The sequence below is a fragment of the Podarcis tiliguerta genome (genome assembly GCF_965153285.1).
Source record: "Podarcis tiliguerta genome assembly, chromosome: 14".
Classification (NCBI taxonomy): Eukaryota; Metazoa; Chordata; class Lepidosauria; order Squamata; family Lacertidae; genus Podarcis; species Podarcis tiliguerta.
The window spans coordinates 35,697,312-35,714,567 of record NC_139547.1 but is presented as its reverse complement, the minus strand read 5'-3'; the positions used below and the strand labels follow the sequence as shown (position 1 = coordinate 35,714,567).

Sequence of the window (17,256 nt, the reverse complement as noted above, 5' to 3'; positions counted from 1 at the left end):
TAATCCCTTAAGCCTTTAATAGCGGCTAATAGCCGCTAAACCGCTAATAGCGCTAATCCGCTAATCCGCTAATGGGCTTGCTTCGCAAGACGAAAAAACAGCTAGACGAAGAGACTCACGGAACGGATTCTTTTCGTCTTGCGAGGCACCACTGTACAATAATAGTAATTAGGGATGCATTGCAATGATTAATGCAGATCTCCATGCGTTTCCTTTTGGCTAGACCTATTTTTTTCTGTGCATATATGTGGGCAAATTATTTGGACTGCTTGAGTTGTGTTTCCCCTGAGGTCCCATTGTACGCAACAGAACATACACACCATTCTCCTTGTGTTTTCAGTGTCCCCAAATGCTTTGGAGCATACAGTGGCTAAAAAGCTGTACTAACTGAGTGACTCTTAGGATGCTAGAGACAGCGACTCTGCAGGGACCCTGCTGCAGAAATAGTCTTCAACCCCTTCATGCGACCCTGGGCTGCCCGGTGTCTTCCTTGCCAGGCTCTGAGAGCCCCCAAGGAAGAAGAAGCCCCAAATGCACTCCTCTCTCCCTCCCTGCCCCTCCCACTTCCTCCTTGCCACTAAAGCAGAGGTGGGAAACACTTTTCAGCCTGAGGACCACATTGCCTCATGGGTAACCTTCACATGCCACCCCAGTCTCCAAATGGTGTACAATTCCAGACATGCTTACCAGGGTCTGTGTTTCCTTTTGGGCAGGGAGGCCCAGCAGAGACTGTGGTGTCTTTATGATATATGGTTTATTTATACATAGATACAACCTGAGCCTACATGGAGAGAGTGCAGAGCCTTCACATCCCAAGAGGGGCCTGTTCCTTCCACTGCAGCATCCTCAAATTCCAAGGGTCCCCAAACATCTTGTTTGACCCATTCTGCAGCATAAAACAAACAGCCCACCTCGAGCTCTGCACCCACCCCATCTCAAGCTTGCAAAACTGACACTTTCCCCTTGTTCGCTTACTGCAGTCCTAAACTGAAATGACTGGTCTTTCGCCTTACTAACTGTCCCTCATTTGCGGCTGGCACAGCCTTTGCTTTGCTGATGGCCAATCTTGATGGGTCATGACTCTGTCTTCAATTCTTAATGGCTTATCTCCAGGCGATTCTCTGGTGGGGGGGCGGGGACACACACCAAATTTAGCCTGTATTTTTACACTGCTAAATTCAGTGTCTGACACATTCTCGTAATACTCCAAGTATTGGCTAAATCCTAGCAATTACCAAATCTAGGAAGTACAGGTGCCTTGCACTCACAACACAAATTCTGGTACCCAAAACCTATAACAATTGGCTACATCCCAGCCATGCAAAACCCAGAGGTTTCTGCACACATCACTTGCCATCCAGGCAAGCGAGCAGCATGATCACAATTCAAAGGTACATTCCAGTCACTCAGGAGGGTGTGGAGCAGGGCTGGTGAGGGGAGATGCCTGGGAAGAAGGGGTGGGCTGCGGAGAGGGGCTGTGATGCTCCTCCCCAGTCCTTCTTTGCATCCTCTTGGCATGTGGTCCCCAGAAGGTTGGTGTTATGTACTGAGTTGAATAGGATCCAAAAGGCAGCAGTCTGATTGGTCCTAGAACAATAGGATTCAGAATGCAGCAGTCTGATTGGTCCTAGAACAATAGGGTCCAGAATGCAGCAGTCTGATTGGTCCACAGGAGCCACCCAATCCAGCTCCAGGTGGAAGTGAATCTGCAACCTGATTGGCCTACAGGTGAATCCCGGAATTGGCCAATCACGTGGGGTCCATTGTGTAATAATGTTTATAAAGCAGACATTCTGGGGGAACTGCCATTCCTCCTCACCACTATGAGCTGAATAAAGAGCATGAAATCCATCCTCGACTCCGAGTATATTTCACTTGACCAGATGGGAATGTGGTCCCCAAGCTGAAAAACATCCCTCACCCACCACTCCTGGCCTAACAGACTCTCAGGTGAAGCACAGGCAACCTCAAGGCTATGTTTTCTGATGGGAACGTGGAGGGTCCACCCCACCACCACCTTTGACTCAGTCCTCCCTAACCAGTCCTCCCTAAGCGCAGAGAACATGAGTTGCCCTTTCCATGCCACTTCTCCTATTCATAGAATCGTAGAATTGCAGAGTTGGAAGGGACCCTGAGGATCACCTAGTCCAACCCCCTGCAATGCAGGACTATGCAGATTTATTTTAAGCTTTTCTCTCCCCCCCTCCCTCTCCCTCCCCTCCCATCTTTTCAACTGCAATGCCAAGGAAGGCACGCACCCCATTATTTATTGGGCCACTTGGTGTGTCCACGCTATCCAAAGGCTCTTGGTTTTGGAGGCTGTGCATTGAGAGAGGAGACAGAGCCCAGTGGCTAAGGGAAAGCTCTTCTCAAGGTCAGAGAAAGAGAGATGGAGAAAGAAGCGCAATAGGAGGCTTCCCGCGCTGGTTGCATAGCTACAGGGAGCTCAGCGAAAGGGAAGTCTCTCTTTGAGAATCAGCCGGCTGAATCAATAAGCTTCCCTGGAGAAAATCACCACATTCAGCATTTGCTGGGGGGGGGGGGGGGGGAGAGAACAACCCAAGTCTACATCAAAAGGCAGACTGCAGTGTGCAAGAAGAGATGTGCTGCAGGAGATCTGTGATCGATCAGATCTGCTGGATTTCTTTTTGTCTACTCAAAATCAAATCGGTGTGTGTGTGTGTGTGAATTTGATCAAAGCAAAGGTACTGACAGCAGGAGAGAGGGTGTTCACTTCTCTCACATACATTTTTCCTGACCTACATCCCCCCCCCCCCCCGAAGCTGGTATTCTCCCCATTGGGAACAAATATAGTCACAATATTAGCAGGGGCTAATAGTAGCTGAGGAGGAGATCTGCATTAACTTCATTTATATCCTGTCTTTCCTCCAAAGGAGCTCCTCCAAAGGACTCTCCCTCTCCCCTTCTATAATTCTATGAATATCCCCTGTGAGGTGATACTGGCTGATAGATAGTGACTAACCCAAGGAGCTCTGTGGTCCAGAGATTTGAACCAGGGTCTCCCTTGCCTTAGTCCTACAGTCTAGCTACGTTATGAAAGAGAGTTGGGCCCCTTCCTGCTGATCCACAGAAATTTAGGGTCTCTCTACGTGTTCTTTTTTGTTGTGCATTCATGTTGATTTGTGCTCATGATGCTTCTGGGGCAGTTTGTCATTCTATCCTGCCAGGATATAGCATGTTAAAAGAGACTCTGTTGCTTTTGCTAAAAAGGAAGAGAGAGAGAATAAATATAGCTAATTCTCTGGAATAGGCTAATATTCACTAACACAACAATGTATGGGGAGACAGGCAGGTTACTGGGTTGTTGTCCTTCCAACTCCATGGGGCTAATAACCTTTCCTGGACTTTATTTGTGAGATTGGTTTGGCAGGGATGTGCAGATAGACACCTCTTTGTCCTGGACCAGTCAGAGTCATTTAACACATGCAGACTTTTGACAGGAACCAGGATCCTTCCTCAAGCGCTGCTTGTGGACACAAACGCACACTGTTTGTAATTAATTTGCAAATTGACTCTGCTTTTCATGTTGTGGTTGTTTATGTATTCATTAACAATATTTACATGCTGCCCAATAGCAAAGATCTCTGGAGAGCTTACAAAAGCAATAAAAGACCTCTCCAAACACTCTTTGTGTGTGTGTGTGTGTGTGTGTGTGTGTGTGTTGTCATCTGCAAATCCCCTTCACCCAACTCAGGAAGAGCCTATGTGAGTGCTTTTTCAGATTTTTGGGACTCCAGCACCTGTGATCATTGGCAGTTTTGGCTGGGGTTGATGGGAAGAGTTCACAAGGTTGGCTGATCTAAGTCATTGATGGCAAAGAGTACTGGGCCCAGGACAAAGGCCTCTGACACCCCCTTAACTTATGGTTTGATGAGGAGACATTGAGGAGCAAAAACAGTTGAATGCACCTTTGTCTCTTGGGATGAAAGTAGTCTTTGACAGCAGACACACAGAGACATCCATGGAGATGTGGGAGAAATCTGACTCGTTCACATTTGAAGGCAAACTTGTCCAGTTCCCCCATATATGCCCACTCAACCACTCCAGTCTGTGGAACTGGCATTGTTCAGGTGCATTTGTAAGAAATTGATATTTTAGCATGGCAGCACCTGCACTTGGGAACTCCCTGCCTCTTGACATCAGGCAGGTGCCTTCACTGTATTCTTTTTGGCACCAGCTGAAAACATTTTTCTTTAGGTAAGCCTATCCAGGCAGGTAGAACGTTGATGTGTGTTTTAATCTAGCTTTCAGTTTATTGTTGATTTAAATTTTAAAAAATGTTTTTAAATACCATATTTTTCCATGTATAAGACTAGGTTTTTTAACCAAAAAATAGGTTTAAAATTGGGGCTTGTCTGCTACATGGGTAGTGCTGAGGTGTGTTTTCTTAATTTGGGGTCCCCGAAAATAGGAGGCGTCTAATACATGGGGGTGTCTTATGCATGGAAAAATACAGTATTTCCTTTCAATTGGTTTTTATTAATTTTATTGTTTTGTTCTTTTTGTAAACAGCCTTGAGGTTCCATTACAGTCAAGCTGCAAATAAATCTTATGAACCATTTGCAAGGCAGTCACGACTGGACCTAACGGTCAGGGGTCCCTTTACTTTTATTTTACTCTAGGCAAGCACCGTGTACAAAAATGCATTGCCTGGGTAAAGTGTGCATTTAATGTGCACACAAACTGCTATGTACTCCTACATGTTGGTAACTGTGTGTGGGTGTTCATCAGTGGGTATGGTGCAGTATTGGCCTTTTGATTTTTTTTTTAAAGGCTCTGGTAAGGGTGGTGGTGGTGGGGAGAATAGTAGGACCATCATTGGGGGGAGGGACAGTGGAGGCCATTTGTCCCAACTTAAGTTACATGGAATGATACACAGGGCAGACCATGGAACATAATGCAGACTGGACAAGCCACATCCGTTTGTAAATGCTCATCCATAAGCCTATTTCTATCCTGTATTAACCTGTAAACCAATGCTGTTATGCTGTAGCCAACTGAGTTTTACTCAGAGTAGACCCACTGAAATTGTTGACCCTAAGAGAGCCATGTCCCTTAATTTCAATGGATCTACTCTATATCGGATTAGCATTGGCTGAAGCCCTAAATTCACACAATTTTTAAAATTTAAATCCACATTGATCAATATAGATATTTCCAAATATCAGTTTCCCTAAAATACTCATTTTTAAACATATGTTGGTACATCTGTTGAGCAGAGAACTGTATCACAGAATTCAAAGAAGTGTGGTATCGGGTGGATTGTTCCATTCAGGTTGGCACATTAGCCCAGGAAGGGCAAATCAGGTTGGTTCCCGTTGGAATTCACAGGAATCTAATTCCTCAAATATCCCTAGACACACCTGGGGAATGCAATCTGTGGGGATTTTTTTACAGTACATTTATATCCCATCCAAGGAGCTCAAAGTGCTGAACGTAGTTCTTCTTCCCCCTGTTCTTTCCTCACAACAACCTTGTGAGGTTGGTTCATTTGAAAGCCAGTGACTGGTCCAAGCCCAGTGAGCTTCATGGCTGAGTGGGCATTTGAACCCTGGTCTCCCAGGTCCTAGTCCAAGACTCTAACCTCTCCACCACACTGTCTCTCAGAAGCTGCTGAACTCCAGATCCCATCAGCCACAGCCACCATGGCCAATAGTTAGGCATGCTGGGAGTTGTAGTTCAACAGCTATACACTGTCATCAGGGTGTTGGTTTGCTCCTTAACAGCAGTCTGTCTCCCACCCTTTGCAGGTTGCATAGATTAACTCTTAACAGGTATATTTTCTTTGAGATTAGGGGTTAATGGGCAAATCGATCTTAAATAACAGAAATGCTGCATAGGATAGAACAATTGCTTTCCTACCTATAAACATCATTCAGATTATGGTCAGGAGATGGATACTGAAAATCAGAGGTGTCTCTCAGCTGTGAGGGTCTTTGGAAGTCTGCCTGTCCAAAGAAATTAAAATCTATGATGCTTAAAATGGCTGCGATTCAGTTATTATTTCACTTCTATCCTGCCTGTGGGTTTTATTAACTTAAGTTTTACTCAGAGTTGATCCACTCAAATGAATGAACCTAAGTTAGCCACGTCCATCAATTACAATGGGTCTACTCTGAGTAGGACTAGCAGTGGCTACACCTGCTTTGCCTTTTACCCCATGGAGTTTCAGGTGCCATAAATGGGATACGCAAAGGGTCTCCCATCCAGACGATGACCAGGCTCAGACCTGCTTAGCTTCATCCTGGTGGCTGCAACCTCTGCTTCCAGGCTGGGGTTTCCAGAGCTATTAAATGCCCATAAACACCTCTCCCCCCCCCCCCCGCTGCCACCCCCCTGCTCTCCTACATTTCTAGAGAGCGTCTTACATAACAGGTCATTACTGTGTATATTGAAGGATTATATTTTTAAATTCTCAAATCCTTTTAGGCAAAGCTTTGTTGAACCCTGGATTTAAAGGGCTTACGCGGTTCAGCAGCAGACACAGGCAGGCCGACCCATAAAGCCCCCTCCCCAGAACTAGGCAGTTTCTAGGCGTTGACAGATTCTGCTGCAATGTGTTAACAGTTGCTTTCCCCCCCCCCCCCCCCTTGGTCTTTTTTCTCTCCTCAATGCCTCCCAGTGATCACTGTCAGAAACAAGCTGTGTCAGAGTGCATGAAACAACTTCTGTATCCAAAGACTGAAAAACAGGCAAGTGCCACTCTCCTCTTGCTTATCTATGCCCCTGATTTGACACCCCACTCCTTTTTCTCCCCTTCCTGTTACCATTACGTGCACCCCAATCTCTGAGCAGCAAGAGACTCCAGCGATGCCTGTGCCTACCCAGGGCTCAGTTTCCTTGGAATGAAGGTCAATGGAGACTGTGGTGTCCCTAGGATACAGGGTTTTATTTAGACATATAGGCAACATGTGCTTAAGATAGGGGCGGGGATCTTGCCTCGCCAAGAGATTCCCAGGGAGATCCTGTAGCTGCAGCTTTGAGTCCAGTGCAGAGCAAAACAAGCCTCTGCGTCTGCAACCTCCAACATCAGCCAAAACACTCTCTCTCTCTCTCTCTCTCTCTCTCTCTCACACACACACACACACACACACACACAGACACACACACACACACACACACACACACACACACACAGCCCCCCTTGGCTTCTTTTTCTCCCTTCTAGGTTGATGTGGCATCCAGCCAGACGAGGTGGGAAAAGGACTACCCTTTTGTCTCTACGGCAACAGGGAAACCTCTTTGGATATGTAAATGGAAGTCAGTGGTACCTTGGGTTACAGACACTTCAGGTTACAGACTCTGCTAACCTAGAAATAGTACCTCAGGTTAAGAACTTTGCTTCAGGATGAGAACAGAATTTGTGCAGCGGCAGCAGGAGGCCCCATTAGCTAAAGTGGTGCTTCAGGTTAAGAACGGACCTCCAGAACGAATTAAGTGCTTAACCCAAGGTACCACTGTACTTAACTGGCCAGCTCAGGCAGTTATCTTACAAAGAAACTGGTCTGACTGGTTCAGCAGATAGGTTTGGAAGGGACTCATACAGATGGACACATACCCTGGTTCCATAACAGCTACTGCTGCTAATACTACTACTACTACTTTGAATGGGGTTGCCCAGTGGCGTAGCGTGGGTTGTCAGCACCCGGGGCAAGGCAAGTAATTTGCGCCCCCTAACCCGTGGATTTGCGCCCCCTAACCCGTGAATTTGCGCCCCCAATCCTAACCCCCAGATGTTGCGCCCGGTGCGCCCGGCCCCCCCTGCACCCCCCACGCTACGCCACTGGGGTTGCCAACTTCTTTTTACTTTTCTGGCTCCTGTGTCTTGGACTGCAGCTTAGCGCACACAAATTATACACTCTGAGGCTTTTCCCTTTGCTCATCTCCCTGCAAAGAAAAGCCTCACTTACTAAATCTCCATGTACCAGGCTGCTTTTAAGGGCAGAGGAGTAGGGTTGTTTTTTTTAAGAAAAAGAAAAAGGTTGGCAACCCTACAATCACTGCCATTGTTAGAATTGCTACTCGATACCATGCCAGCATTCTGAGAAGGCTTAAACATAGAACTGCTCAGACAGTCACTGAAGCCACACCCACATTACATATTTAACACAGATAGCTTCCTTCATAGAACCTTGGGAACCGTGGTTTGCTAAGGGTGCTGGGAATTGTAGCTCTGATGGGGATGAGCTGCAGTTCCAAGCTGCCTTTGGGGGAATCAGTGTGCTTTAAATATATGGTGTAGCTGTGACCACGCACAGCCTGAAGTGTTCCTATGCTCACTGCTTGGGCAGATATTAGCCAAAGCAGATATTAGCAGAGGATATTAGCAGAGGATAATGTGAGGATGGCTCCAGCTGTGTCCTTTAGCGTCCCTCATCACTCCCCCATTATATCTATATACATAGGAACTTGTACATACACATTGCTTGGCCATTAAAAGGACCAAAGTCTGTCCCTCTTCCCATCCTACCTGCTTCCCCGTGTGGATGGCTGCATCTCCTTAAATCACAGCACACTTTCCCTGGGAACAAACTGGCAGAAGAAGCTGCCTCCAAATATTGCCCCTAGAAAGAAAGCCCACTGGATCATCTTCCGGCCGCATCAGAATGAATTTGTGAAATGCCAGCCAAGACCCTTGAGTCGGGGCTTAGTGCAATATATTAGGCATATCAACAGGGTTAAATAGCAGGATTTGAGATCTTAAATCCTTGTAGATAGAAATGGCTCCTGGGGGCACAGCTGCAGTGCTCTGCAGAGATCAATCCCAGGAAGCTTTTCATATTTTTTAAGAGCGCTGCACATTTTGCTTCCAGTGGACCACAGCCTGACTCGCCGGTTGCTTCCAGTGCTCAGCTAGTTGTAAATCAGCTTGCACCTCCCAGCCGAGAGGCAGCTTCGGGCTGCATAAACACTGTGTATCTAAAGCGCAGGATTTCCCCCTGGGAATTGCAGTTTACCCCTCACCAAAAGTCCTATTCCCATAACAAATTGCCGTTCCCAGGTTCTTTGGGAGGGCTGGTTCAAATGTACGCCCTGGAAAGGGAGCCATTGTGTCGTTAAGCTGGCCCAATACTCTGAGAGGAACAAAGAAACAGATGAGGGCAGCCCTCACCATAACAGGATTGTTCTAAAAAAGAAAATAACCAGAAATGTGACAGGAGGCCAGGAAGAGCGCATTTGGCTCCCGTGTTCAGAACAGCAGGTTGATGGTTCCACCTGGAAGGATCCCAGCCAGTTAGAAGTCCTGCGGTGACCCCCACACTTACATAAGCTTTCCCTTGGATACAATCTCACGCCGTCCCCATCAATTCTGGATATCCAGCCCATGCAGTTTCTTGGTAACTGTACATGTGCATCTTTATATGCAGCCTCGGCTGGCCAATCAACATGAAGCATTTTCTAGAATCTCAGAACAGGTTTTTTTTATTATTTTGGGGGTTGGGCAGCTGCCTAACTCACAATTGCACCCAGACCTGAATATTCCGATTGCTAATCTCTTCTTTTCTAAACCCTCAATTTATTAAACAGTTCAGGCTACATGTCACCTTCACACTTGATGAGAAAGCAAACCCTTGTTTTCCAAGGTGTGTGCATCTAGCAGAGAGCCTCACCTGCTCAAGTCTTGAGCTGCTATTTTCTGTTTGTGTCACACATAAAGTGAATTATTATTATTATTATTCACTTTTTCCAGCAACAACAGAAGGAACTCAGGAGTGACTTACAAAACAAGCATTTGTTCAACTGTTGTAAACCACTCTGATTTATTTTTTTATGAATAGGTAAAGGTAAAGGGACCCCTGACCGTTAGGTCCAGTCATGACCGACTCTGGGGTTGGGGCGCTCATCTCGCTTCCGGATCATGTGGCCAGCATGACTAAGCCGCTTCTGGTGAACCAGAGCAGTGCACGGAAACGCTGTTTACCTTCCTGCCGGAGCGGTATCTATTTATCTACTTGCACTTTGACCTGCTTTTGAACTGCTAGGTTGGCAGGAGCAGGGACCAAGCAACGGGAGCTCACCCCATTGCGGGGATTCAAACCATTGATCTTCTGATCAGCAAGTCCTAGGCTCTGTGGTTTAACCCACAGCGCCACCCGCGTCCCTATTTTATGAATAGTGGTACATAAATATTTTTCTATATGATTTAATTAAAAACAGGGGTAAAAACAACTTAATGCTCACAATAACCTGCATAAAAGAGCATCTCAACCCCACCCCGATACAAAATATGCAGAAAATTAAGATCCAAAGGTTTGGGTGGATAAAAATGTTTTTCCTGGTACCTAAAAAGAGATAGGGAAATATGCCAGGTATGTTTCCTTCGGGAGATCATTCCACAAATGGGGAGTCACCACGGAGAAGTGCCATTCCTTGTTGCTGCCCTTTGCACCTTCCTCAAGGAGACCATACAGAGAAGGGCCCTAGATTGCATAAGTGAGCATTGCATTTTGGGCAGACATGCATGTATGGCGACTCCATGGCTGAGTGTTGGTTTCGAACCGTGGCTGTATCATAGTCAGAGTCCAACAGTCTAATGGCTACTTGCTTTCCTTCCCAGGCTGAGGAGCTTCTCTGTGTCCTCTTTGACTCTCTGACTTCTGATAGCAGCTACCAGATTGAAATCCAGGATCCCTAGCCAAGGGCCACCTGGACATCTGCTTGGATCCTGCTCAGTCTTGGGGGAACAAGGCAAAGCCAACCCCCCGAAAGAAGAAAGTATGAGTACAAGGCACCCACAGTTTCAATAATAAAGTATATCCTTTGTCACATGTCTCAGGTCTGTGGGGGGGGGGATTGATATTGGTGCGTGCGCCCCACTTTCCAAGCGGTGAGAGGCGTCAGGGATGCCAGTGCTTGTGCTACTTCTGGTTTTCTTGGAATGGAGGCCACTGGAGACCACGGTGTCTTTGAGATGCATGGCTTTATTTACATAGATATACAAGCTGAGTGTAAGAGGGAAGAGCTCACCGTGTTACCCCCTCCCCCCCCACACACAACAGGTTCTTGCTGCCCTGTTAGGTTTCCAGGGAGCAGCACCCTCCCGCCCTCAAATCATCATTTTGGCTTCAGCACACAGAGTTAGTCAAGTCTCTGTGTCTTCCCAGCTCCAAATGTGATTACCCCGCACCTAGTGTTCTCCTACCCCCCTAGGATAAAGTGTCCAGAGAGGTGAGAAAGAGAAGCCTACAACTTCCTTCTAGAGGCATCCCTATCTAGTTGTTGCTATGGCAACACATGCACACTGGACCAACTCTTTAGACATGTAAAAAGAGTCCTTAACTAGCTTGACTAGAGCCATTAATTTCGCAAAGGGACTAGTTTGATCGCTTCAGCAGTTCCTTATACTAGGGACTCTCATCTTACAGATACACAAGCTTGGAAGGGACCTGAATACATCATCCAAACCAGCCCCCCAGTTCTGTAACATCAGGCATCCCCAACCTGCGGCCCTCCAGATGTTTTGGCCTACTACTCCCATGATCCCTAGCTAACAGGACCAGTGGTCAGGGATGATGGGAATTGTAGTCCAAAACATCTGGAGGGCCGAAGGTTGGGGGTGCCTGTGTAACACTAGATTCGCTTGCTTGTTTGTTTAATATTTTTCTAGCCTGCCTTTTAGAGCCCTCCCAAGGCAGCTGGCGTTGAAAGTGGTAAAAACAAAGGAATTTACAAATCACAAATGGCTTCAGATAAAATACAAGGCGGGGGATGGGGTGGAGAGAGGAGTACAAGAAAGTCATTGTATGTCCGCAATTTACATGCTGATTCATTCACATTATAATTGCATATGGCACTTGTTAGCTTGATATTGAGACACTGCTATCATCAGCCGTCACTGCCTTCCATTCAGCTCAAGCTCAGATGGAATTTGGGATGGGATATCTGCTGATGAGAAAAGCAGGCCCAGCCTGCTGCTATGCCTTTAGTAGCCACTAAACCTGCAGAAATCAGCAGGTGGAGCTCATCGCAGCATGGAGGCAGGCATTATTACCAGCGAATGTCTACAGAACGAACTGCGGTTAAAGGCACAGGAAGAGAAGCCTGTTATAAATACGGCAACCTTCAGTCTACTGGGGCCAGTAAGAATGCAGAGAGAGGAACACCAGGGAATGACACAGATACTGGTGCCATCGTGGTTTATTGGAAGGAGTCATGGGCTTGACCGCTTTGTACTGTTGATGAGCTTATCATTGGAGGGGGAGGGAAAGAATAGCCTAACTTGCTCCTTTTCCTGCAACGAAGGCGTGGCCTCCACGTATAACTTTGCCATGGAAAACAAAACATTCCCACCAGCAAAGCAAGATCTTGTTACAGGGGATAGACCTTGGTGATACGGCGCCCAGAATTTGACACCCTCACCCGACTTTCTCCAAGGTGGAGAAAGCTTGCCGGGCTTTGAAAAGGTGTCCTCCTTGGCTGCGCAACGAGTGCAGGTGAACTGGTGGCACTGCCCTAAAACTGCCTCTGCTTGTTAAAGGGGCAGAGTGACAGAGGCCAGTTCAAAAGTTGGCAGTCCTACCCTGTTGAACCAGGTGTGGGGAACCTTTGGCCCTCCACATTTTATTTGTTTATTTAGATTTAAATATCGCTTGGTTGTAATAAAACCTCTACCCTGTGTACAGGAAGTAGTTCAGCAACATTTTTTTTAAAAAAAATTACAACTCCAATCACCTGTGGCCATTAGCAATGCAACTGCCCACCCACATGGTAGAGTTGCCAGCACCTTCTAGCTGCCTTCTACCACATCAGACCATTGGTGTACCTGTGGCAGTATTGTCTGCACTGACTGGCAGCAGCTCTCCCGGGTTTTGGACACAGGTCTTTCTAAACCAGGGCTTCCCAACCTTTGGCCTCCAGCTATTTTTGGACTACAAATCCCATCATCCCTGACCACTGGCCCTGCTAGCTAGGGATGGTGGGAGTTGTAGTCCCAAAACAGCTGGAGACCCATGGTTGGAAACGCTGTCAGCCTTTCTTAACCTGTGGGTCCCCAGATGTTGTTGAACTACAACTCCCATCACCCCCCTAGCTAGCAAGACCAGAGCTCAAGGATGATGGGAGTTGTAGTCCAACAACATCTGGGGACCCACAGGTTGAGAACCGCTCTGTGGAGATGCTGACAATTGAACCTTAGCCCTGCCACTGAGCTACAGCCCTTCCTTGGCCCCTCTTGAATTGCCTTTCACAGCAGCTACAGGTAGAGAGACATTAGCGGGTGATAATGTTTATCTCCCTGCAATCAAAACCCTTATGTGGCTGATTCTCTTGAAAAACAGCATGTTGTTGAAGGCACAACTACAATAATTGCTTGGAAAGTTGGCAGCCCTCCTGCGGTATGGACGACCTGCAGTGATATAGTAGGCATTGGTGTTAAAAGCCCAGAACTGTTCCTGGGGGAAACAAATCCTTGGGAGTGGTGGGAAATAGTTATGTGTGCTTTTGTCCTGAAGATGCATTTCTAAATGTTATGTGCCTTTGGAACCGAGGGAGGAATGTAAATGTTGAGCCTTAGCTAAGAGGAGTTTTTCCAAATCTTTGTGTGTTTTTTAAAGCAAAAAAAGAAAAGAGGGGGCACCTGGATTTGAACCAGGGACCTCTTGATCTGCAGTCAAATGCTCTACCACTGAGCTATACCCCCACTGGCTGGAAAAGCATCCTCTATAATAACACTTAACAGATCCTGCTTCTGCTGTTTGCTTCCATTCCTCTGACAGGTTTACTCCGTGCTGCACTCCTTGCTCAGAGTACCTATAATTATATTTCATTATCCTTAATTGTTTAATGGCTGTGTTTTCAGGACCAGTTCCATCTCTGTGCCATTACCCCCCTTGCCCAAAGCCTGCTAGCAGCTGCCTCCCAGGACGGGCTTAGCACATACAGTTCCCGCAGCAGCCTGGAGCTGTTGTCACTCGAGAGGCCGATGTCTGAGGACACAGCCCTGTTGATTAAGAGGGCAGAGCTCAGCTCACGCAGCCCAGCTATCCTTGTGAAGCCAAAGTGCAGCCCTGACAGCAATCCACAGTGAGGCTGAAGGTTGGCCCAGAAAGCCCCACAAATGAAACAAGACAATGTGCACTTCCCTAACATACCTGGCAGAGGTGGCTGGTGGCTGCTGGAGCCTATAGGATGGAAGGCGGGGAGCCCAACATTAGGGTGAGCCAGAGCCAATGGCAGCTGCAGCCACCTAATGCTAAGTTTGTCCCCATTCTGCCTCCTCCCTGCTGAGCTCTACAAGAGGAAGCTGGGATCCAGGGCCACCACCTCCTGGACTGGTTGTAAGTCAGGAGGCAGGCAGGTGGGGGCTGCCTGGTGGGCCAGTGTCCCATGATCCTTAATGGACTAGCCTCCACTGATTTCAGGGCAATGCAGCACAACACAGTTTCCAGGAACTGTTCTGCCGTGGGCATGTGGGACCTGGGAAGTAGGGCAGATGCCTCCAGGTAGAACCAGCCCCCAGGTTCAATCCCCAGCATCTCCAGACAGCGCTGCCCAAGCGCTGCAGTCAACCATTGTGTAGACAATGCTGATCTACATGGGCCAATGGTCCTTCCTCCCATGGGGGGAGGGGCAGCCAAAATTGTTGAGCTTTTTCTAGCAGATACACCAAAATTCTTGAGCTTTTTTAAGGAGATCACCCCCTAAAGTTGAACTTTTCTGGGGAGCAGGGCTGGCTTCAGATGGTGCTAAGGCTGAGCATTTGCTAGGTTACCTAAAAAGCTGAGAGCCCACGGCCCTAACATGGTGCCATTTGCACACTCCGCAAGCCCTGATGTTTGCATGTCCCACCTCGTCCTGGAAAGGGTCCTGGCTCCCCCAAGTCCTGGAACTGAGAACATTCCTATGTGCTTTTCATCAAACCTCTCTCCTCCTCCTCCTCCTCTGTCTTTGTAAGAAAGAATAGTCCTGATTGATCAGGCCAATGGCCCACCTAGTCCAGCATCCTGCCAGGGGAACCCACAAGCAGGACCCAAACACAAAGGCATTCTCCCTGTGATGGCCTGGGACTCGGGATGGGACTCGGAACCAGAGGAGACTCAGTCTGCACCGGATCCTTTGCCTCAGGCATCACCTGAACCAAGTCCAGGGCCTGATCCTGAAGAGTCCCAGTCTGCACAGGTTCCCCTGCAACAAACCCCAGCTGGGCCGAGTCAGGGGCCTGAGCCTGCCCTGGCTCCAGATGTAGGGATTACCTCGTTGCCTTCAGCTGGGCCATCACTTACAGCTGCTCCACTACAGGTTTGGTCAGGGGAGGCTGAGGCGGCCCCTGGGTCTAGTAACCCACCAACATCTACTGAGCTGCAGAGACTAAGGTCTGAGAGAAGGAGAGACCTGACTACTCGCAGGAGGAGTGCTCGCCTTCAGACGAAACAGGGAGGTGTGTCGCCAGGGGATCAGAACCGGCCACTACCCCGACAAAGATAAAAGGCTGTCGGACCCCACCCCAGGTTGCGGGAGCAACATTGCTGTATGCTAGATCCTGCCTGAGATCCTGTACCTGTCCTCGCCTGGTTTCCTGCCTCGTGTCTTGCCTTGGCCCTGTTGGACTGACTCGTAGCGGAACCCTCGGGTTCTGGACTTCCAGTGGAGGCGGAGCATAGCCATCGTGGCTAGTAGCCATCAATAACCTTATCCTCTGTGAATGTGTCCAATCCTCTTTTAAAGCCATCCAAGTTAGTGACCATCACTGCTTCCTTTGGAGGGTCTTTCTTTACCCCCCCCCGACTCTTACCAGATTCAGCTTTGTTTGATGTCCTCAAGTTCTCATGTTTAGAAAAAACTTCTCTATCCACTTTCTCCATGCTGTATATAATTTCATAAACGTCTGCCATGTCACTTACTCACTCACCTTTTCTCTAAATGAAAGAAGTCCCAAATGCTGCCCGCCATTCATCATAGAGGAGTCGCTCCTTTCTCTTGGTCAGCTTGGCTGCCAGTGTGAGTAGTGGTTAGAGTGTTGGACTAGAACCTGGGAGATCACAATTGAAATCTCCATGTGACCATAAAGCTGATTGGGGGTCCGTCACGCTCAGCCTAATCTACCTCGCAGGGTGGTCCTTCATTGGGTCCACTAAGGCACCTGTCATGTTCTTGAGTCTAAAGGGCCCTTCAGGACCACATGGGCAGTGTTCAAAATTCACCAGGCACTTGAAGTTGCTACTGACTCAGGTCCAATTGTGACTGTGGAGATTATTGGGCACCAGGCTGGCGACCACAGTTTAAAAACCTCTGCCTTAGTCCATAGTTAATTCCATTTCCACTTCCACTCTGTGTAATTCTCCTTCTTGCATAATGGGACAAGTGAATTGTTGCAAGAGCAAGCTTCAGTCAAGCAATATAGTTGAGATCATAGAATTGTAGCATTGGAAGGGACCCCAAAGTTCATCTAGTCCAACCCCCTGGTGAACAGACATTCCCTTGTGGTGACCATAACCTTGAAGGTGCCATTGGGTGCCCAGCTTATATATCTGAGTTTCTAACATCATGAGAGATGATGCCTCTGAGCTGCCTTAACTACAGATGGCGGCTTCTACTGGAAGGCTGGTGGTGAGTTCTTTGATGGGTCAGACTGAGCTCCCAGCGGCTTATCCCAACTTTTATCCCAAATGTCAGTTACTTCTCCTACCTGGGCAGTTATCTTTCCACAACGGCCAACATTGATGCCAAAATTCAGCTTCGCCTGAGCTGTGCAAGTGCAGCTTTCTCCTGATTGAAGTGCAGAGTGTTTGAGGACCAGGACATTCGCAGGGAAACCAAAATGCTTGTTTACAAAGCTATTGTACTACCAACCTTACTACAGTGGTACCTCGGGTTAAGTACTTAATTCATTCCAGAAGTCCGTACTTAACCTGAAACTGTTCTTAACCTGAAGCACCACTTTAGCTAATGGGGCCTCCTGCTGCTGCCGCACCACCGGAGCACGATTTCTGTTCTCATCCTGAAGCAAAGTTCTTAACCTGAAGCACTATTTCTGGGTTGGTGGAGTCTGTAACCTGAAGCATATGTAACTCAAGGTACCACTGTATATGCTTGTGAAACATGGACCGCTTACAAACACCATCTCTAGCTCCTTGAAAGATTCCATCAACGGTATCTCCGAAAAATTTGACACATCACTTGGGAAGACAGGTGAACTAATGCCAGTGTACTGGAAGAAGCAAAAATCGCCAGTGTCAAAGCAATGATTCTTCAACATCAACTTTGTTGGACTGGTCATGTTGTGCGGATGTCTGATTA

General features: G+C 47.6%; 1 protein-coding gene across 1 annotated transcript in view; it reads left to right on the top strand.

Moving 5' to 3' along the window:
- The window catches only part of DNAAF8 (dynein axonemal assembly factor 8), an 89,867-nt gene extending 79,075 nt beyond the window's left edge, over positions 1–10,792 (top strand). The window contains 2 exon segments of the mRNA XM_083412628.1: positions 6,644–6,713; positions 10,580–10,792. Of these exon segments, the coding sequence (XP_083268754.1) occupies positions 6,644–6,713; positions 10,580–10,657 (148 nt within the window). The 3' untranslated portion in view covers positions 10,658–10,792.
- The last annotated feature ends 6,464 nt before the right edge of the window (positions 10,793–17,256 follow it).